The sequence below is a fragment of the Callospermophilus lateralis genome, chromosome 3, assembly GCF_048772815.1.
Source record: "Callospermophilus lateralis isolate mCalLat2 chromosome 3, mCalLat2.hap1, whole genome shotgun sequence".
In the NCBI taxonomy this organism is placed as follows: domain Eukaryota; kingdom Metazoa; phylum Chordata; class Mammalia; order Rodentia; family Sciuridae; genus Callospermophilus; species Callospermophilus lateralis.
Window position 1 is genome coordinate 111,066,498 of NC_135307.1, and position 23,224 is coordinate 111,089,721.

A 23,224-nucleotide genomic window follows, 5' to 3' on the forward strand; every position below is an offset into this window, starting at 1 on the left:
TTTTCTTTTTCTTTTCTTTTTTTTTTTTTTTGTGTGTGTGTGTGTGTGTGTGTGTTTGTATACCTGCCAGCCTCTTCTCTGTTTTTAGTAGTTGCTCTAGATTTTGTAGTATACATTTTTAACTTCTCATAGTCTCCCTATGTTATAACACTGCAGCACTTTATATACTAAGAATCTTACAGTAGTACATATTCATTTCCCTATCTCTACCATTGTGTTACTATTGTACATTTTACTTCGTTCTATGTAATAAATCTCAAAAGGCACTGTTGGGTCTCTGTGTGATTCTGTCTGCTTGCTCTTGGCACCTCCTCCTTTCCTGCCCTAATCCAGATGCTTGTTTTGTGTCTCCTCAGACAGATTGGCCAGCTTTTAAACTGTTCTCTCAGTAAATGGAAGCTGCCATTTGTTGATGATTTATACTGTATTGAGTACTTTACATACATTTTCCTCAGTTAATATAATAGTCTTTTTTACTGTTATTGATCCCCATTTAAGAGGTGCTGGACCTGAGGCACAGAGAAGTTAAATAGCTTATCCAGTTTCTCACAATTCATAATTAGTGGAACCCAGATTAAACCCAGACAATCTTGTCCCATGTGCTCTTAAACCCATGCCTTTTCTGCTCACCCACCCTCATTTGTCCCCCCTAAAGTATAGTTCTGGTCATATCATTTTCCCTTTCAAGTCTTCAAAGGCTCCATAGTACTCCCCCAATAAACAAAAACCGTATGTCATCTGTCAACTTTTACAGCATCCTGTTACATGTCTGGATCTTGGGCTTCTTTTAACTTGAACTCGTTGCCCTATGTAAACCCAGGCACTTCCTCATTTCAACACTTTTATTCACATATTATCTATAATTAGGACTCCTTCACTCTATCTCCACCTATCAAAATCCTTAACACCCTTCAGGAACCACCTCTCATTGAACGTTTTTGGATAAACCCTGCCACTTTGGATGTATCTATCACTTATCTTTCTAGAATTCTCTGTATGTGACTTGGTGATACCATGCACCATCTTGCATTATGCTAGCATATTTCAAGATTTTATAAAACATAATTAATAGTATAAAAAGGTTCTGTTTGCAAGATGGCAAACAGTATTTTTATTTGTTTTCTGCTCTACTTATTTGCTTGCAATTGTCTTGCCTACCTACACCAAACAAACAAAAAGCTAGTTAAAACCACATTTCATAGTTACATAGATCATTATCAAATAGTTATTTTTAAAATACAATTAGCATAATTTTCAAGTTGACAACCCATCCCTATTTGTCCTGGAGGTGTAGTGGAGAGCCGTGGAAGCACTCAGGTGTTTCAGTTCCCCACTTAACCCTTTCTCCATGAAATGCTTCATATTTCATGCTCCATGAAGTCATCCATGACAGCTCGTGATGAGTATATTTCCCTTATTATTTTGAATTCTCTTTGTAAGTGGTGAGCAGAGCTTATCTATTTTTTTCCTTACTCAGTGATTACCCTTCATGGACTTATATAAGGCCTAGTACAGGGTACCACATATGATGGGTAAATGTGGTTAACACATAATTTGTTGACTGACTGACTGAATGAACACATTTTCGTTCTTTTCTTTGTTCTTTAGTTCACTCATTCATCTTTCTTTGTGGTACTGAGGATTAAACCAGGGATACTCTACCTCTGGATACATCTCTAGCCCTTTTAATTTTTTGAGACAGGGTCTCACTGTGTTTCTGAGACTGGCCTTGAACTTGTGATCCTCCTGCCTCAGCCTCCCTGGTGGCTGGGATTACAAGCCTGTGCTGTTGTGCTTGGCTTTCATTCATCTTTTGAAGTAACATCTTGAAAGCAGGTTCAATTCACAAACAAAATATCCTATAGTATTCTTTGTATGGATCATTGCTCTCCACTGGAATATTTCTTAGCTTTTTTTTTTTTAATATATATTAAAGGGTGAAATGGAAGGTTAAGAGTTAGAAGCGCATTTGATCTTTTCCTGACCCTCTCCTGACTTTTGTGTGACCTCAAGCATGTCACTTGAACCTCTCAGTGACCCCAGCTGTGAAACAGGGCTGCCTTGTGTCACAGAGGGATTGTGAAGAGCAGCAAATCACAGTCCTTGTCTACACAGAATCACCTGCAGGGCTCGGAGGCCTGCATAGAATGATGGGGGAGATTTGATTTCCCAAGTCAAGTGGTCAGTCGGACCCACACTTTGGATGTCTCTGGGAACAATCAGATGGGAATCCTTGAAAATGTGTTACTTTTCTATTCCTATTCAGCATTCCCAACGTTTATATGTTTTTAAATGTTCTTGTTTTTTAGGCAAAAAAGGCTCATTGTAGTGTTTCCCTTTTCAGACTTAAAGGTGGGAAGAGATCATATATTTTTAAAAGAAGCTGAGATTGGAGAAGAATAAAAGTACCTTAAATTTTTATTTTATACTATGGAATTTAGATAATTTTCTGCCTCAAAGAGTACATCTTGAAAATTATGCTAATCATATTTTAAAGATAACTATTTGATAATGACCCATGTAACTATGAAATGTGGTTTTAACTAGCTTTTTGTTTGTTTGGTATAGGTAGGCAAGACAATTGCAAGCAAATAAGTAGAGCAGAAAACAAATAAAAATACTGTTAGCCATCTTACAAACAGAACCTTTTTATACCATTAATTGTGTTCTATAAAATCTTTCAAATAGTAACGCTTAGAGGATTTAATTGATTTCCCAGTATTATTTGTTTTCTAATTGGGAAAAAATCCATCTAACAGGAAATTTCTTAGCATTGTACATAGCGTGTGCTGATTATCATTCTTTGACTGCTTTGGGTTTCTGCTGCTTTTAAACTAGCATTTAAATGGACCATTTGATTAATCATTTGTATACTGACTGTAATCCTCCCAAATTTCCTTTCTGAGTTGTACATACTGTAAAAGACAATTATGTCTCCACAGATTAAATAAGTGAATTAAAACAGAATAGCGGCTTAATTTGACCTGTGATTTTGCTCTCCTTCCCTTTAGTGGAGTGTGTGCCGCTCCAGCAAATAAATGAAGTCATCCATGACAGCTCGTGATGAATTGCCGTATTTATACTGTATATTTTAATAGCCTCACACTAATTTAAATTGAACACAGAGTAAATTATAATTCAGTCACTTGACTGCTTGTATTTAACTTGACAACTCATCCCTATTTGTCCTGGAGGTGTAGTAGAGAGCCGTGGAAAAGCACTCAGGTATTTCAGTTCCCCACTTAACCCTTTCTCCATGAAATGCTTCATATTTTAGATTCTCTCTAGTTCAAAACATTTTAGTGCTTCTTAAGGAAAAAAAAAAAAACATAAAAATAAATAAATAAAAGCAATGAAGACTTGGCAGTCCAGACTTTCTTTGGATTTCAAAAAGAAAATTAGCATTTGCTTTACTTTACCCCTGTTGCCTTCAAAGAATGAATTGGTCTCTCTCTCTCTCTCTCTCTCTCTCTCTCTCTCTCTTTTTTTTTAAGCAGCTTTAAAGCTCACTCACAAGAATGCCCAGGGGAAGGGGAATTAACCTTCCACCCAGAGTGCCAGGTCTCCCAGAAAATAGAGAGCATTTGAGTAGAGTTATTTTAAGGTAGTTTACTTTCCCTCTCAAGTTCCTAGAAATTACTTTATTCACTTTTCCACCATTATGGAATCTCCACTCTTCTGGATTAGAGCAAATACCAAGAATGATCAAGACCAATTAGAGCATAATGGATTAGCTCCACAAATATAGTACTCCTTTCTCCATTTTAGATCAGGGTAGCACTTTTGTTTTAGTGTTTATGTCTTTGCTTTCAAATTTAGGTGTAGAAATCAAGCAATCTATTTTCTTCATGTCTGGAAACAGCTTATATAGAGGATCATGGTTGTATGGAGCACTTTAATTAAATCCCACATCACTTAATGGGTACTTCTGTGAAGAAGGCCTTGTGCTGGGAGCTGAGGGGAGAGAAGTGCACCTCAGTCCTTGCCCTTGGAGGGTTTATGACCACTCTACAACCTCAAGGCTGCTTTGATTTCAGAAGATGAGCATTGAGGGCTAAAGCAGAATGTGAGAAGGAGAAACAGGATCAGAGTTAGAGAAGAAATCTGATGGAGGGCTTTGGAGTGGCTTCATGGAGGTGGTGAAGTGTTCAAGCTGAGTCTGAGAGATCAAATAGGTTTTTGTAATTGTTGACTGTGGAGTGGAAAGAGGAAGCACCCGGGGAAAGGAGGAAGGGAAAAAAAATACCAGGCATGTGTGGATGATGAAAATCCATCAGGTTCCCACAGGGAGTGGGTTTGTGCTGGGAGTAGTGGAAGAAGGGGTTAGTATGGAAGAATTTCTGAAATGCCATGCTAGATTTTAGCTTTGTTCTTAATTGGTGGACACAATATCTTTATTTTACATTTATGTGGTGCAGAGGATCAAACCCAGTGCCCCATGCATGATAGGCAAGCGCTTTTCCATTGAGCCACAACCCCAGCCTTGTTCTTAATTGGGATCAAGAACCAAACTAAGGGGGCTGAGGTTGTGGCTCAGCGGTAGAGCACTCGCCTAGCACCTGCAAGGCCCTGGGTTCAATCCTCAACACCACATAAAAATAAATAATAAAATAAAGATGTTGTGTCCAACTACAACTAAAAAATAAATATTAAAAAAAAGGAACCCAACTAAGGCTCTTGATCAAGGGAATGATATTGTCTCCTTAGTTTTGAGCTAATTTCAAGGTGTTGGAGAGCCACGTGGAATCCTCTCATCTCCAGGTTGATGGCCCAGGGATGCAGTACATCCTTATGCTCATATTTCTTAGCACTGCATAAATGGCATTTTTGAAACCTTAAAGAAGTGTTTCTTAACCTTATTGTGGGTTAGAAATCAGCTAGGAGCTTTTTATAAATACAAAGATGAAGCCCGACCTATCGTTCTGGGATGAGGTCTGTGCATTGGGAATTTTTAAAAGTACCCTAGGTAATTATAATGTAAAGCCAGGGTCAATAATAACTACATTCCTTTTAGCTGAGTTTTTCAGGATAAAAGATGCCCTGTATTTGATAAGTGGTATTTTATGGCATAGAATTGAAACAACACTAGATGAATTTATTTTGTTGCTAAATTTTAGACTAGAACAAAAATGTAAGTGAATATTGTTGGCAAATGACTATTGATCGAGAAAAGTGTTTAAATGTGTCGTGGCAGTTTTGTATTACACTTACAATCTAGTTTAGTGAGAGCTTTTATAAATAACCCTAAAGCAAACTCTTGATAGAAACTGGAGATGCCTCCTTTTTTTTTTTTTTAACCTTCCCCTTCCTCAAATGGATGTCCCTACTAAAAATGTGTTTTAGAATTGCCCTTTTCTTTCTTTGCTCTGTCAGCAGTTTAAAAGTCTTAATTTATGTTTTTCCCCGGTATGATTATATATTAATTTGTTATATAAAATGTAATTCAGTTTTGAATGGTGTTTAACTACATTATCATGATAATATGGACTGCTGTTTTTACCTACAAATGTCTAGAGTGAGAAATTACCACAATTCTTAAAACTTGTCTTTACCTGTTTTATTTCATCACTGTCATTTTAAGTAAAAAACAGTTTATCTTGAGTTGGTTTTACTAAAGTGCTGAGTAAATTTTGAACAGTTGATTGTTTTCTTCCTTTAAAAGTAAACATTTGAAACAAACTAGAATCTGTCCTATGTAAGTTCATAGATTTTTTTCTACATTTCTATGTTACAAGACCAACTCAGTGGTTGATATTGTTAGGAAAACCATGAAGTAACAGGAAGTCCCGGGAAGCACAGGAGAACAGAAGTCAGGGGTCCCAGCACTGCCCAACAGCAAGGCTCCCTGAAGAGAAGCCTTGGTTTCCTCCTCTCTAAAAGAAGGAAATCGGGTGAAATGAAGTCCCTTTAAGCTCTGATAGTCTCTAACAATATTTGTTTGCAAACAAAACAAAACAAAACAAAACATCAACTACCTGGGAGAAAATTTTAAAAAGACATATTTTAAAAACTTCTATTCATAACTAAAACCCTCATTTTAAATGTTATTTTTATTTAGCATTCTGCTGCCTAGAATCTGAATTACATGACAATTCTTTTTTAATGGTTTGGGGGTCATTTGTATCTTCCTGTGAAAATAACCAATGTGGCCAAAATAGGGTGCATAAATTAAAAGTGCTATGACTTAACTGACTTTTAATGCCATTAATGCTGACCTTTGAGACCTGGCTTTTTCCTTGGTCCCATCAATCACTTCTGTACCACTTCTCCCAATACAAAGGCTTAAACAGATGTGTATACAGTGGGAGGGCTGAGGGGAATGAATAAAGGAACCACCATTTAAAAAAAAATTCTTACGTTTCAAAATGATTATAATTATATTCAATTTGAAGGTGGGGATAAATGTGTTAATGTTAATACCTTTCTATATTTAGGTAATACTACTAGATATTACGCTGGAACTTCAGAAGCAAATTATGTCTGAATTAGAAATTCTTTATAAGGTAATTTTTTCCTGGTCATTTTTACTTACAAAACATATCTTATGGTGTTAGCTTGTAGGTTTTTCAACTTCTTTTTTGTCTTATTTTTGTTGCAGTGTGATTCATCATATATCATAGGATTTTATGGGGCATTTTTTGTAGAAAACAGGATTTCAATATGTACCGAATTCATGGATGGTAAGTATTTTCCCTTGTACAATATTTTAAAAATTACTTTAGGAGTAGAGTTTTATCATTAAATCCATTATTATTTAAATCCATTAGCCTCCTTCTCTCCAGTGCCTGGCAACCTAATTTTACTGCCTTGACAACTTTACGTATTTTGGGCGTTTTCACATAATGGAGTCCTACAATATATGGTCTTTGTACCTGGACTTTTTTCAGTTAATATAATGTTTTCAGAGTATATGCACATTGAAGTTTTTACAATCTGATTTTGATACAGATGTCAAGCACAACTTAAGGTGATTAAAATATACTAATAATTCCTTTCTTTATACTCTGAAAGCATCTTAGTGTTAGAGGTTCCTGGTGTTAAATATTTATGGCTGAGTTATAATTTTAAGAATTTAACTTCATTTACTTTTATTGAAAATTTAAATAGAACAGATTAAATGCTAGTCTAATCAGTGGTTTGATATTTGATTCTTCTATGCAATCTGTCTTTACTTGCAAAACAGATGTTCTGTTCTTTTAATGTTTCAATAGCCAAAACAGACTTTCTTTTAAAGAAATCTATTAACCCAATGTCCTGTGTCTTTCAGAAAGAAATCGGTTCTTAATTGCAAGATAAGAAATTGTTTTTCAACACAGCTGTTTAGTCAGATGTGTTTGGTTTTCTTTGGACTTTAGCCCTTTCCTTCCTTCTGTATTTTTTTAATTATTTCTATTTTTGTAGCTTTCCTAATCTGAAAATTGTGACAAAATGAAGGTTTCAGGGTATCCTGACAATGAAATGAAGTCATCATTATTGTTGTTTATTCACTTTAAATCCAAGCAGTCTTTAAATTTCACATGTTCAGTTTTTTCCATGTCTAGCCACTAAAACGCAACATTTTAAATAAAGATGTACTTAGCTCCTTGTGGGAGTTCTCAATACATTACTAAACCAGGTAGTTCATGCCCCTATGCAAGACTTTTAATGAGTCAACACTGATACCTTGATATACTACAATAACTATATAATGTGTGCTAAATTAGTTCTAGTAGATGTCAAGAATTTAAAATCTTATTAAAATATAGAAGTATGACAGTTGTGGAGATCAACTAGTAAAAGAGGATTCACATGCCAATATAGGTTACTGTTTAAATTTTCATCATTCTTCCTTTGAAGTCTTCAATTATTCAGTTATATTAAAACATTTTAATTAACATGTAATTCAAATATCATAAAACATTCACTCTTTTAAAGTATATAATTTTAGTGGTCTTTAGTATGTTGCTAAGGTTATGCAACCATCATCACTATCTAATTTCAAAACACTTTTTAAGTATTCCCAGAAAGAAAATCCCTACCTTTTATAAGTCCCTCATTAGCCTCTTTCCCTTCAGTGCCTGTCAACCTGATTTTACGGCCTTGACAACTTTACCTATTCGGGAAGTTTTCACATAATGGAGTCCTACAATATATGGTCTTTGCATCTGGACTTCTTTCAGTTAATATAATGTTTTCAGAGTTCATGCACATTGAAGCATGTACCAGTATTTCATTTCTTTTTCATTGAATAATATTTTATTGCATGGCTATACAGCATTTTGTTTATTGTTTTATGAATTGATGGTCATTTGGAATATTTTCACTTTTGCCTAATAATGGATACTACTACTGTGTATTTGTATATGGGTTGTTTTGTGTATGTATATTGAATCAGTTCTCTTGAATTTATATCCTGGTGTAGAATTGCTAGGTTATATGATAAGCCTCTTCAAAGTTTTGAGGAACTGTCAAACTGTTCTGTTCCATTTATACTAGTTTATATCCACACCAACAATGTATGAAGATTCTAATTTCTCTGTATCATTGCCAACTTGTTGCTTTAGATGTCCTATTTAAGAAGCCTTTGTATAATCCCACATCACAAAAATTTATACCTATTTTCTTCTAACCCATTTTATAATTTTAGCTTTTATATTTATGGTTTTGGTCCACTTTTGAGTTAACTTTTACATACAGTGTGAGATAGGAGTCCAAACTCATTCTTTTGCCTGTCAATATCCATTTATATTAAAACATTTGTTGAAAAGACTATTTTCCCCTTTAATTTTCATGCCAACCTAGTTGAAAATTAATTGACTCATAAAATGTATTTCTGTACTTTCAGTTCTATTCCATTGATCTTTTTGTTTATCTTTATGCTAGTACCACATTCAATCTAGAGTGCTTGATTACTCTAGATTTTTTTTATAATAAGTTTTGAAATTGAGAAGTGTAAATCCATATGAATTTTAGAACCATCATTCATTTCTCTAAAAAAGCCATCTGAGATTTTGGTGGGGATTGTACTGAATTTGTAGATCAATTTGTGCAGTATTACTGTGTTAAAAATATAAAGTGTTCCATTCCATGAATATAGAATGTCTTTCCACTTATTTGGATCTCAATTTTTCAGTAATGCATATTAATATTCAGTGTAAAGTTTTGCAATTATTTGTTAAATTTACTTCTAATATTTTATTTTAAAATTTTTTTTATGATCATGATCACGTGGCTGACTGAGAGCTGTAGCTCTCTGCTCCTGGCCAATTTTGCAAGAGTATATTTTACTATATATTCCTTGTCTGGAAAAAGATCAAAATTATAGGTACAGTTTTTACTAAATGTGTATTATTTTTGCACCATCATTTATTTTATTTTTTAATTTTTTTGTTGTAGATGGATACAACATCTTTATTTATTTATTTATTTATTTTTATGTGGTGCTGAGGATCGAACCCAGTGCTTCACACATACCAGTCAAGAGCTCTACCACTGAGCCACAACCCCAGCCTCCTAATATTTTTTTTTAAATGATACTGTAACTTGAATTATTTTCTTAATTTTACTTTTGGATTGTTCATTGCTAGTGTATAGAAATATAATTGGTTTTTGTTTATTGTTATTGGTCTTGTATCCTGTAACTTTGCTGAACTTGTTTATCAATTTTAGTATTAGTTTTTGTGTGTGTGTTTGTGTGTGTCTTTCTTAAGAGTTTTCTATATACATATCATACCATCTGAAAATAGAGGAAGTTTTACTTCTTTCTTCCTTTTCAATCTAGAGGCTTTTTATTTTACTTACTTTTCTTGCTTAATTACCCTGGCTAGAATAGAAATAATGAGAGCAGACATCCTTTTTCTTGCACCTGATTTTGGAGGGAAAGCCTTCAGTCATTCTCCGGGAAGCATGATATTTACTGTGGGGTTTTAGTAGTTATACTTTATCAGTTTGAGAAAATTCCCTCCTATTTCTATTTTGTTGAGTGGTTTTTTTTTTTTTTAATCATGAAAAGATATTAAACATTGTCACGTTTCTCTGTCTTTTGAAATTTTTATGTGGTTTTGGTCCTTTCTTCTATTAACATGGCATATTATGTTAATTGATTTGCTCATGATAAACCAACATTGGAATCCTGGAAATATTCTATGTGGTTATATAGATTCTTTTCATATATTTCTAATTTCAGTTTGTTAATATTTTATTGATGATAAATTATACAGATGTGTGTGTGTGTATGAGATGTTGAAATTAAACCCAGAGTTTTGTTCATGTTAACCACATACATTGTTGAGGATATTTACATCCTTGTTCAAAAGGGATATTGATCTATAGTTTTCTTATAATGTCATTGTTCAGTTTTTGTATTAGAATAACACTTCAATTAAGTTATCTAATTTGTCAGTGTACAGTTGTTTCTAATATTCCCATATAGTACTTTTTATTTCTGGAAAATTGGTAGTCATGTTCTCTTCTTTATTCCAGATTGTAATAGGTTGAAGTAATTTGAGTCTTCTCTCTTTTTGGTCAGTGTTACCAAAATATTCTCAGTTTCTTTTTCAAGGAACACATTTTGGCTTTATTGACATTATCTAGTCCTTTTTTCTCTTTTGTTGGATTTTGCTATTCTTTTTGTTTTCTTTTTCAGTAGAAAGTTAAGATATTGCTTTTAAATCTTTCTTACAAACAAAAGCATTTATAGCCATAAATTTTCCTCTAAGCACTGCTTTAACTGCATTCTAGAAATTTTGGTATTTTGTATTTCTGATTGCCTTAGGGATTATAATTAACATTTTATAACAATTCAGTTCAGATTATTATTTTAGTGGTACAGATGTTCTTCATCTTATGATAAGCTTATGCCCCATCAAAAATTGAAAATATCATAAAAAGGCATTTCATAAACCTAATATACTGAATGTCGTAACTTAGCAACATGGTAAATGTATCAATTGTTTGCCCTCATGATCACGTGGCTGACTAGGAACTGTAGCTCTCTGCTTTTGCCCAATTTTGCAAGAGCATATTTTACTATATATTCCTTATCTGGAAAAAGACCAAAATTACAGGTACAGTTTTACTAAATGTGTATTATTTTTGCACCATCATAAAGCTAAAATATTGAAAGGTGAACAATTATAAATCAGGGGCAATCTCTATACAAAAATTTTGATCCTCTAGAGTTCAATTTCTTTCCCTCTCTTTTGTGCTGTTATTGCTTTATAAATTATATTCTTATTCATTGTGTGTCTCACACAGATTTATAATTTTGATTTTGATCTTTATGATTTTGTCTTTTTAGTCTGGTAGGAGGAAAAATGATAGAAGCAAAAAAATACATTTATCTTTTGTACTTACCTATTTAGACCTATATCAATATTCATTATTTCTTCATATGAATTTGGTTATTATCTTATAACTTCAATCTTATGTTCCTTCAGTATGAAAGAGTCAATTTTAACTCTTTTAAGATAGGCCAGCTAGTGATTTATTTTTTCAATTTTTGTGTACCTGGGAATGTTTTAATTTCTCCTTCATATTTAACAGGATCGTTTTAGAGTGGTTGCTTGATCATGTTTTTTAAAGATATTTGAATGTACCATTCCATTGCCTCTGATCTCCATAGTTTTTTTATGAATAATCAACTGTTGATCTTATAGAGGAGTTCTTATAATATGTTGAGTCTTCTGCTGCTTTCAAGATTCTCTTTTTGTCATTGGCTATGGGCAGTTTCATAATAATGTGTTTAGGTATGAATTTCTTTGAATCTATCTTTATGGAGTTTCATAAACTTTGGGGATGTATAGATTAATATTTTTGTCAAATTTGGGAAGGTTTTGTCCATTTCTCTTTAAATATTCTTTCTTTCTCCTTCCTTTTCTCCTTGTGTTTAGATCTCCCATTATGTATATGTTGGTATGCTTGATAGTTTCCCACAGGTCTCTTGAGAATGTGTTTGGTTTTCTTTATCTTTTCTTAGGATAATCTAAACTGGCTTATTTAATTCCAGAATTTCTGTTTGGTTACATATGATTTCTGTCTCTTTATCAATAACCTATATTTGGGAAGATGTCAGCCTCATGTTTTCCTTTAGTTCTTTACACATACATGATTTCTTTTGGACATGATAATTGGAAGATATTATATAGTTTTTTGCTCATATACAGCAAAACATACAAAAAAATCAAAAAATTATGTACCACCCTTCAATTGTCACTTCTTCCTTCCCCCTTCTATTGTGATCAAACTTATTGACAGCTTTCCCCCCCAACTCCAGCATTATCAGTGTAGATTCTCATTTTTTACTTAGTTTTCATCTAATAATAGCATTTTTTTCCCAAATATTTACTGAGCACTTTATTTCAGATACTGTTATAAACATAGGGATTGAACAGTGAATAAGGATTAATCTCTGTTCTCCTGGAGCTTATATTCTAAAAAGGGAGACAGATACCCTTAGGGAGGGATAAGTCCAGTTATAATTCAGGGTAGATAGAGGAGGTGCTAGATAGAGTGGTCAGTGATGGCTTTTTTTTTTTTTTTTTTTTTTTTTTTTTTAAGAAATGGCATTGTAACAGAGACCTTAATGTCATTGAGTTAGCTCAGGGAAGGTCATGGAGAAGAGCTTCAAGGTTGAAGGAGTATCGAGTATAAATGCTGCAAGGTAGGAGCAAGTTTGATGTAATCACGAAGGTTTAAGTGACTAGAGAGTAATGATGAGAGGACCTGTGGCTCAACAGGAGACCAGAGCAGCAGATAGAAGCAAGATTGTAGCGACCTTGTCCACCATGGCAAGGAAATTTAGGTTTTAGTCTGACTTTATTAGGAAGCCTTTGGAAAGTTCTAAGTAGGGGAGTGATGTGTAGTCTACCTTTTTATTAAGTCTTAGCTAAGTTCACTCAGAAACATCCAAATAGTAGGTCTCAGTACATATACATGTATTTAAATTATCACCACAGGAATAAATTGATCCACTCCCACAAAATAAAATACCTTATTGCAAAGAAAGGGCTTTTTATATTTTCAACTAGCAGGAACTAAGAGAGTTTCTACTGAAATTTTTGCTTGTGGTTCATGATTTCATTTAGTTGACATTAATAATAATTATGGTCATTTTAAGGCAAATGTTGGGACTAATAAAACTAATGTTGCCTCTTGTTCATTTACTACATATTTTATATTTATCTTATGTGCATGATAACTACTTTCTGTTTTAGATCCTTAATAGGACCCTTTGGTCTACTTTTATGACAGTGGTGGTCCTGATTTATCAATAGAAGTGTGTAGTAGTTTATCAATTGGCATGGGTTTTTACTAATCTACTACTGGTAGTCTTCCTCTTGGTTCCCATGGTAAATAGGGCATGCAGGGAAATATCTGGCCAGGAATGTTAGGTGGCCAAAGAACACAGGAAAGTGGCAGGTCACAGCAAACAAACCAATGACCTTAGAATAATAAACAAAATGTTCGAAACCTAGGAGCCACAAATGAGTTCCTGAATATCTTGAATACCATCATCTCAGCTAAGATTAAACTCTGTCAGTATGTGTTTTAATAACATCACATTGCAGTGGGATTTTTTTAAGCTATAAAAAAGTTCCTTTGTGACTCTAAAGCTGTGTAATGTTATTGGGGAACCTTTTAGATCTTTGCATTTTGGGGAGTTCAAAGGGTCAGGTCTTCTCTGAGCTCTTCATCAACTGACTCATGTCCATGCTATAACACTCACATTTCTGGGACTTAGTTTTCTCCCATCTATCAAAGGTAGAGGGCTTGCCTAGCATGTGCAAGGCCCTCAGTTCGTTTCCCAGAACTAAAACAAACAAACAACAACAAAAAGCCAACATTTTAGGAAAGATTTGTAGAATAGAAATGATAGTAAACCTGAATAAAAATTAAACCAGAACTCTCGTCAATTTTTAGCCTGATAAGAGTTACCAAACTGCACAAAGGGCTTAACCGGAACTTTTGCTTCTGTGTGGATCTGCTGCATTATTTTTCATCTCTGACATGTATCTCTTGTGAGCATGGAAAGGACAGGATGAATCAGTGATGAAACAGAGCCACCTGTGTAAAGATTTATCCATGGAGGGCTAAGGAAGTCAGGATCTGAGATTAAAGAGGTATTTACAAAAACCAGTGAACTACCTCAAAATGGGATTCCTTTTTTGCTTATTCTGCTGATAATGGTGGTAAGGTAATCTTTGACTTTTTGGTTCAGCTTGTTTAAACCATTGTTCATTTAGCTAATCAAACTCTAATTCACTTCCTTTGTAAAAATAAATCTCCTCTCACCAAGGACTTTGTCCTGGTACATATGCATGAGTTTGCACCTCCAGGTTCTATATCCCTCAAGCTGTTGCTTTCCCAAGGGATCAGTTCAGTGAGCTAGCAGCCTTCCCAGGACTAACCTGGAAACCTCGATCTTCTGCAGCTTATTCATCCTTGGAATTGTCAGTTCATCTAAAAGATCAATGAAAATATAAACTTATTTTTCTGCCACATTTTCACTTTCATTGAATCTATAATAAAAGTTCTGCTTTAGTAAATAAGGATGGTTCTGCTCATTAGATCTGTCTTTTTTTTTTTTTTCCTTCATGGTTTTCCCATTAGCCCCTAGAGCCAATGCATAAGGTTTAGTTATACTGTGGTTTCCCAGCTTTTTGTTAGAATCTAGAAAGTACAAACAAAACTTACCTAAAAGAATTATAGTTTTCCTCTATCTGCTTTAAACAAGATGGTAGAAAGCCAGTAGCTTTATGTGTTCATATACAATATTTTTAAATTTTTCTATTTGTAGATGGACACAATACCTTTATTTTTAGTTTTTTGTTTGTTTGTTTGTTTGTTTTTTGAGTTCCAATGGCCTTTGAAAGATGTCTCTGAGAATCTAAGCTAAGGCAGGCACAGGGAATGAAATCTAAGCTAAGGCAGGCACAGGCACAGGTGGTCTCTAGCAATTGGCTGGAGTTTTGAGAAAAAGTGCTCCCTGGAGTGAAAATACCAATTTCCAAGTATATAAATGTCTATTATTTAGGGATAAACCAGACCTCACAGTCTGTCTTTTTTTTAATATCATCTTTTTTTAATATTTATTTTTTAGTTTTCAGTGGACACAACATCTTTATTCCATTTTTATGTGGTGCTGAGCATCAAACCCAGCACCCCGTGCATGCCAGGTGAGCGCGCTACCGCTTGAGCCACATCCCCAGCCCCTTAATATCGTCTTTATATTATTTATTTTTATGTGGTGCTGAGGACCGAACCTAGAGCCTCTCATGTGCTAGGTGAGCACGCTACCACTGAGCCCCAGCCCCACTCCTATTAATTCATTTTTTTTAATATTTATTTTCTAGTTGTAGTTGGACACAACACCTTTAATTTATTTATTTTTATGTGGTACTGAGACTCAAACTCAGGGCCTTGCACATGCTAGGCAGGAGCTCTACCACTGAGCCACAACCCAGCACCTTATTAATTCATTTTTATGTGGTGCTGAGGATCAAACCCTGTACCTCACACATGCAAAGCAAGTGTTCTACCACTGAGCCACTGCCCCAGCCCATATATAAATAAAAATAATTTTTTCCGATGTTCAGCTTTAGGAAAATGAGACATAAAAATATAAACATTTGTATACTTGACAATATTTCAAAAGAGTAATATGCTTCAGCTTAATACCTTGTAAATCATCCAATAGTAAAATGGTAAATATTAATTTTTAGCCTTTGATGTGAAAAAACCTCAAATATTCTGGACAGTTTCTTTATACAAATGGAAGGCTGTACACCTTAATTTGACTCTTAAAAAATGTTATCAGGGCTGGGGTTGTGGCTCAGTAGTATCGCACTCATCTGGCATGTGTGAAGCACTGGGTTCGATCCTCAGCACCACATAGATAGATAGATAGATAGATAGATAGATAGATAGATAGATAAATGGATAATATTGTGTCCATCCACAATCAAAAAAATAAGTTATCTTACATTATTAGTCTTATTTCATTAATGAATGAAGTAATAGTTCTTTACATAAACCATATCCTTGAAGTTCTCATACCACTTATATGATATTGAAAATTTAATAAGCATACCCAAATTTATACTTCCAAAGAATATTGATTTCTTCAAAATAGTCACCTATGGAATTTCAGTTATTTCAGTGATGCTATTGTTGCTACAAATGGTGTGGGTTCCTTCTTTGGAATTGCTTCAGAGCAACTGTACCTATCTGGTGAGATTCATGGTAGTTTTCACTCATGCATTGATTCATCTGACAGATTTTTTTTTATATCTTTATTTTCTTTATTTATTTTTATGTGGTGCTGAGGATAGAATCCAGGGTCTCACACATATGAGGAGAGCGCTCTACTACTGAGCCACAACCCCAGCCCCTGACAGATATTTTTAAACACCTACTATGTGCTAGTTGTGTAATGTCTAGACTGATGAAAATGAAAACAAACAAACAAAAACATGATTGCTGTCTTAATTATATTCATAATTTATTGTTTTTTTTTAAATTGGCAAAATATCATTTAAAGCTGAATTTGGTAAAGATGAAGGATGTTAGTGAAAACCATGTTAGTAAAAAATAAGTTATTATATAAAGATACTGGTTTTTCTTTTTTACCTCATAAAGTCATTTTCCAAAAAGACTTTCCAGAAAACCAAGAAAGTATCTTGAAAATAGATTGATTGCTTGTTTTGGTACCTAATTTGAAGGTAACATTCATTAAGATAAAAGTAACATTGCAATTTTTGCTTTTTAAGTCACTGTGTATTTTGAACCTCATATACACCAGCTTTTATTTGGCTAATGTAAACCTTTCTAGATGGGGCCGTGGTTTACATTTGAGAAAACTGGCACACAAATGAAATGACAAGTGTGATTGTCATGTTGATCTTTAGTTTTTTTTGTGTGTGTGTATTCACGTTTCTATAAAATACAGATTCTTAGTCTGCCCTGGACTAATGTCCTTCAGTTTTTTTCATGTAGGTGACCACACAATTGGGAATAAAATAGAAGTGTTTAGTTATATTTCATGATGACTAGTCATACTTCAACGCATGATATAAGAAGAAAAACATTCTCACCATGATTGTACAGAGAGGAGCCCAGTGCCCTGTTCTAGTAGTTGCATTTGAGTTAACACAAGATGTTTGTCTCTTGCAGGGGGATCTTTGGATGTATATAGGAAAATTCCAGAACATGTCCTTGGAAGAATTGCAGTAGCAGTAAGTATATGGCTTGAGAAATTTGGGTGATTTGATCCTTCTAGTTAAGCCTACTTTTATGTCTTCAGTATTTTTTTTTCCCTCACTTTCAGTTGACTATCAGGTTCTTCTAGTTGCCTTCAGCTTTTATCATTTTTGTCTTTTCTCCCCTTCATAGACCAACCCCCAACATAGCACATTGATACCTCTTAGGCTCAGTGGTACTCTCACCTTTTCTATATCCTGGGTTTGCAGAGACCATAGTGATCAGGTTGACCACTAGAATTTTCAGCCTCTTCAACAGATAACTAGTGTTTTGGACATGTTGTAGTTATAGGCATAAAATTAGTAAATACTTAAAAGTCCAAATCGTTAAAAACATGCAAAAAATGCTACTTTGCTCTTAAATATTTTTGCAATCATTTTTATGTTCTTGATTTTTTTCATTTTTTTTATCAACTACAACTAGGAGCTTATTCCCTTTGTCATTAAAAGCAGCTTTTCTTTTTTCCTGATTTCACTAATAAACTGATGAAATATATCAACTAAACTAACATTTCTGTGTAAGTTCCAGGTTTCAAATTTGGAATAATGTAGGCTAAACAGTGTCTAAGAGAAGTCATAGGGTGGTATAATAGTAAACAATTGCTAAACTAAAGGCACTCTGATAACTTAAATGGTTTAATGCAGAACAAAGTGATTATATCATGTACCATTTAATTAAATGGCTTATTTTCACATTCATTATACATCAAACTGACAACTCAAATTCTTTAATCCAACATGAACACTTATTTAGTCTTAGTTCATTGTAATTCACAGCTTTCTTTTTTTCTCTCTAATTATTGGTGTGAACTGCTCAAGGTGATGGAACTTTCTTTTCTGATGCTATTGCTGCTAAGTAGCTTCTAATCTACATGTGTAGGTGGATTCATATGAAATCTGAGTACTTAAATCACTTGTTTAGATGAAAATAAAAATGTTTCATTTCCTTTTCTAATCTCAGGGGGAGATGGAATGCTTTGTGGCTTTTGGCAGTTATTGGCTCTAAAGTTTAATAACACGTATGATAAAGGGTAAAAAAAAGCAAAGAATATAAACTGAAAAAAAAAAGAAATTTACAAGTTCTGTGTACTCAATTATCTATTGAACTTGGCAAAAATAGAGCCTGCCTTCTTTGGTGGAGAAGCGTATTTTTCTGGGACATCATAAACCTTGCCTGCCTCTCGTGTGGGGCAGCCAAGCAAGGCCACTGCTCTTTTCTGTTGGAGTGGGAAGGCTAGGAAGTGGACACAGTCAGCCGAAAAAATAAGCAAGCTTTAAATACAGGGCTTGCCTATTGGGTAACTGAAAATATGACAGATTATTTTAGTGACAGTTGTTAAAATAAGTGCTCATTCAAGTCATTGATAATATGCCCTTACATTTTTTAAATTTGGGGGTGATTTCTAAAGTATGTCCAGTTTCTCCAGCTTTTATGGTTCATCAGATTATAGTAATGAAAACTTCTTATGGCAGAATAGAAGAAAGGCTTTTGATAATTTTGCTCTTCTCGTCGCTTTTCAAGAACTCTGCTGGGGACTTAAGCTTGTATAATACCTTCAAAGTATGTGTGTGTGTGTGTGTGTGTGTGTGTGTGTGTAATCTGAGTAAGTCCCAAAATTGGATAATCCTTTGTTGAAACCAACATAAGCCATATTGGCACATGGCTAACGCCTGACACTGGGAGGACTGTGCCAATTAAAATATGTCTAGCAGATTAATAGGTCAAAGGTCATGATTTGTAAAATACATGTTCTAATAAGCCTGGTTGGATTTCCAGTATTTGTGGTTCTTTGTCCTATAATGTTCCAAAGATAACATCAACTTCTTTCCCTTGAGTTCCCTTAGTGGGCCAAGAAAGCACATGAGTATAGTTTTAGCTGATGCCAAGTTTAAAGGATCAGGGTCAAGATGGGAAATAGGTGTATGTTGAATACTTCTTGTCCCAATCATTGTTATAAGTTGATATACAAATATTATGTCATTTAGTCTTCATAGCAACCTATAAACTTCAGACTGTTGGATATATGTTGTATTATGCAACATGAGGTTTAGGAAAGTTAAATAACTTACCTAGAGTTATTGTCCAATTAGTGCCAATTTGAACATGGGGCTATCTAACCCCAAGCCCAGGACTGTCGAACTCCAGGCCCATTGCTCTTTTATGCAGCTTTCCTAAGAGTCTCAGTGGGAGGAAATAAGAGGGAGAAGTGAAGGTGAGAACTAGTTTTAAAAAAAAGAGAAGAGGGCTGGCAGGAGCTCAGTGATAGAGTGCTTGTCTGGCATATGCAAGGCCTAGGTTTGTTTTCTAGTACCACCCAAAAAGAAAAAAAAGGGGGAATAAAAAATTACAAGTGAAAGAGTAATAAAATAATACATATAATTGCTTCAGATTAATTTTGAGACCAGGTCTCATTGTGTTGCCCAGACTGGTCCCGAACTCCTGGACTCAAGTGAACCTCCTTCCTCAGCCTTACACGTAGCAGGGACTTCAGGTGTACACGACTCCACCCAGCGTCAGATTCTTTTCATGTCTTAGAACTACATTTAAGGCATCCCTTTTTCCTCAAGTGAACTTTATTTTCCAGGTTTTAATGATCTGGCATGCAAGGCAAGCCCGTAGAGCCAAAGTTCATTACAGGATTGACCTCTGTCAGCCTCTGTGATATGTTGTTCAAATTTTCTCTTGTAGGATATATGGAGGAGGGAATTTTTCCTTGAAGAAATCCATATAAACTGTCTGATTTCAGCCTTCCAACCTGCTCCATGATTTTTATCCACTATTCATTTGAATCTGGTCTCCTGTAAAAAGGAATGCTTTCCTGCCATCTAACACATTTTATTTTTCCTCACATTTTTGAAGCAGTGACACCGTGTACTGTATTTCGAGTGCTAATGTTGATTGAAGTTGTCCCTGAAAGGATGTGTACTTGACATGTCAAGGAGTGAGTGATTGACAGCAGATATAAATACTTTTAGTGTCAAGGCTTTGTCAAGTCATTGTTTTGAAACCTAGCCTACTGAATACCCATAATACTTTCTAAATTTTCAATAGATAGATTTCTAGCTCATTTTACACTGATACTTACATGCTTTAAAGGAAAATGTAGTGTACTTTGATAGTTGGAAGAATAGTTTCTTTTTGAATCTCTAAAAAATGTATAATTTTAGCAGTATCATAAAATCAAGATACTAATTGTTTTACCTTTTTACTACTTGACAATCTGAATATGTTGGATTGCCTCCCATTTGTGGAGTGTTTTCAGATTATTCGCTTTGTTGAAACAATTTTAGTGGTTTGCTGTCTATAATAGGCAGGCTTTATAATATACAACAATTTATTTTTAAAAAAATATTTATTTTTTAGTTTTAGTTGGACACAATACCTTTATTTTATTTATTTTTTACATGGTGCTAAGAATCGAACTCAGGGCCTTGCATGTGCTAGTTGAGCACTCTACCGCTGAGCCACTACCCCAGCCCAATATTCAACAATTTCTAAGTTGAAAACACCCAGACTCCTCAGAACTAAAGCTAAACAAGGTAACCTCCTATGACTCAAAGAGAAAACTGTATTCATTATTGATAGTATTATTATAAACATTTAAAGAAATATCCTTTTTTCTGTTATAAAATTATCATCAATATTTTTTACTTAATTTTTAAAAAATTTTTGGTTGACATAGCAATTATGTATTTATGGAGAACAGTTGACATTTCAATACATGTGTATAATGTATATTGCATTATTAATATTTTAACATTTCCTTTTTTATGTTTAACTTTTTAGAATACATTTTATTGTAATGTCTCATTCCAAATTTTAGAAAAAATAATTTTCTATAAAAATGTATTTTTTCTCTTAGAATCGATAGCATATAATAGAATTGATCATACCATGTTAGCAAATCTTTCAGGAGTACATTCTACTCTATGAGAACAATTAAAATATGTTAACCTCTGCTCTATATTAATTGGTATAGATTGTTATCTTCTACCTCTTTAGTAGAAGTAGTTGGTTTTCTCCCTTTGCATTTCTGTTTTTAATGTTGCCCTTAGTCTTTCTTGATCAACTAAAATCTTTCTGTATTTAGCTCCAGCCCTCTTTCTGTCATTTTAAGATATTAAACCACTCATTACTTTTCATTGTGGTAAGTGTTCTTGTTAATATAGCTCTGACTACCTAATATTTTCTATAATGATGGGTACTTTTAAATTCTTCTGGGAAGTTTTGAGTTTCATAATTATGGTATCTAATTACTAATTGCCAACCTTGAAATTGTAAGCGTATGTTCATGTGCCTACAGGGTCAATGGTTGTGAATAAAAAGTACGTCTCCCAGTACAACAATCTTTGTGTAAAGATTTTGCAAGTTTCATTTTTGCAGTGCTGGTGATTGACTCCAGAGCCTCACTTCATGCAGTTGGGCTTTTAGGTTTTTAACAGCAACCTCTGATTAGATTTTTCCACATAGAAGTTCACACTTGTAACCTTTGTACTTAAGATCTTTAAAATGTCTTTATTCAATATCTCATTGGCTGATTATTCTTAACTGTAGCCTATTACAGACAAAAATTCAAATCTAATTCCAAATGTTTGTATTTTCTCATTTTGTGACCTGTGCTTTCAGTATTGTCTGTGTGACTCCTCCACATACATGCTTTACACCAGAATTGTCTTGGTATATTTTTTTCCTTCCTACGCTGATAATTTTTTTAAGTTTTTAAAAAACTTTTCATATTGAAATTATTTTAAATTTACAAAAAAAAAGTTGTGAGAATAATACAAAGAATTCCTGCAGATGATTCATCGAGGTTCCCCAATTAACATTTTAACACATTTGGTGAAAATGTCTTTTTCCCTTGACTTTCTTGTGAAGGTGAGGGCTTCCTGACTAATGGTAGGAAAAATGATTCCTATTCTATGCACTGCCTTATTTTATTAGTTAACTTTTTAGAAATTTCTCAGGCTGGGGATGTAGCTCAGTGATAAAGCATGTGCTTAGCAACACACACACACACACACACACACACACACATACACACTCTCCTTGTTCAAAAATGTCTTGACTTCAAACAAAATCATACAGAAGTATAAACAATTTTATTTTGTCCTTTTTTTCTGTCCCTCTCCTCCCCTGCCCGTAGCACCATTAAGAGTTTAGTATAGGGCTGGGGATGTGGCTCAAGCGATAGTCCGCTTGCCTGGCATGCGTGCAGCCCGGGTTCGAACCTCAGCACCACATACAAACAAAGATGTTGTGTCCACTGAAAACTTTAAAAAAAAAAATTAAAAATTCTCTCTCTCTCTCTCCCTCCCTCTCTCCCTCTTCTCCCTCCCTCTCCCTCTCCCTCTCTCCCTTTAAAAAATATTTTTTTAAAAAAGAGTTTAGTATATAACCTTCCAGATCATTTTGTATACATAGACTTCTTTCTTTCACTTGGCGTACTTTGTCTTCAGAACATTATAAACTCACTAAGCAGGAACATGTAGCTTTGTCCCCACAGAACCTGGCACAGAAATGGGAGATGTTCAATAAAGCTTGTTGGTTTCTAGACTTATAAAAGAAAAATTACAGTTGATATGTTTAACTGTTGAAAGTTCCCTATAAAAACCATAATTGTACTGTTTTTTCTTTCATAAATTTAGGTTGTTAAAGGCCTTACCTATTTGTGGAGTTTAAAGATTTTACACAGAGGTATGTGCTGGGTTATAAGCTCTGATTTAATTTGGGGTGGGGTGGGGTGAAGCTCTCTAGATACCTTGATTTTTAAAGTGGGAAAATGATCTGACATTTATGCTAGCTGATATATTTGGAAGTCAAAAAGATGCTTGTTTATGTTGGGGTTTTTTTTTTTTTTGCTTTATTTTATTTTCTTGTTTCTTTCTCTCATTTATATTATAAACTTGGTGTTATATTTTTGTGAATCACATTTACCAAACATGTAAAAAGATATTTTATAGTGTTTGAAAGTGACAGGATCTGATTG

The 23,224-nt window shown here is 34.1% G+C and overlaps 1 protein-coding gene across 5 annotated transcripts in view; it reads left to right on the forward strand.

Annotated features, from left to right (window-relative positions):
* Map2k5 (mitogen-activated protein kinase kinase 5) overlaps positions 1-23,224 on the forward strand; it is a 236,560-nt gene that overhangs the window by 80,926 nt on the left and 132,410 nt on the right. For all 5 annotated transcript variants that reach the window (XR_013090774.2, XM_076850990.2, XM_076850991.2 and 2 more), the window contains exons 10-13: positions 6,435-6,503; positions 6,599-6,680; positions 17,152-17,213; positions 22,884-22,932. Coding sequence is in view for 4 of the 5 variants with exons in the window: in XM_076850990.2 (XP_076707105.1) it covers positions 6,435-6,503; positions 6,599-6,680; positions 17,152-17,213; positions 22,884-22,932 (262 nt within the window). In the remaining variant the exon portion in view is untranslated. The remainder of the gene's footprint in view (positions 1-6,434; positions 6,504-6,598; positions 6,681-17,151; positions 17,214-22,883; positions 22,933-23,224) is intronic.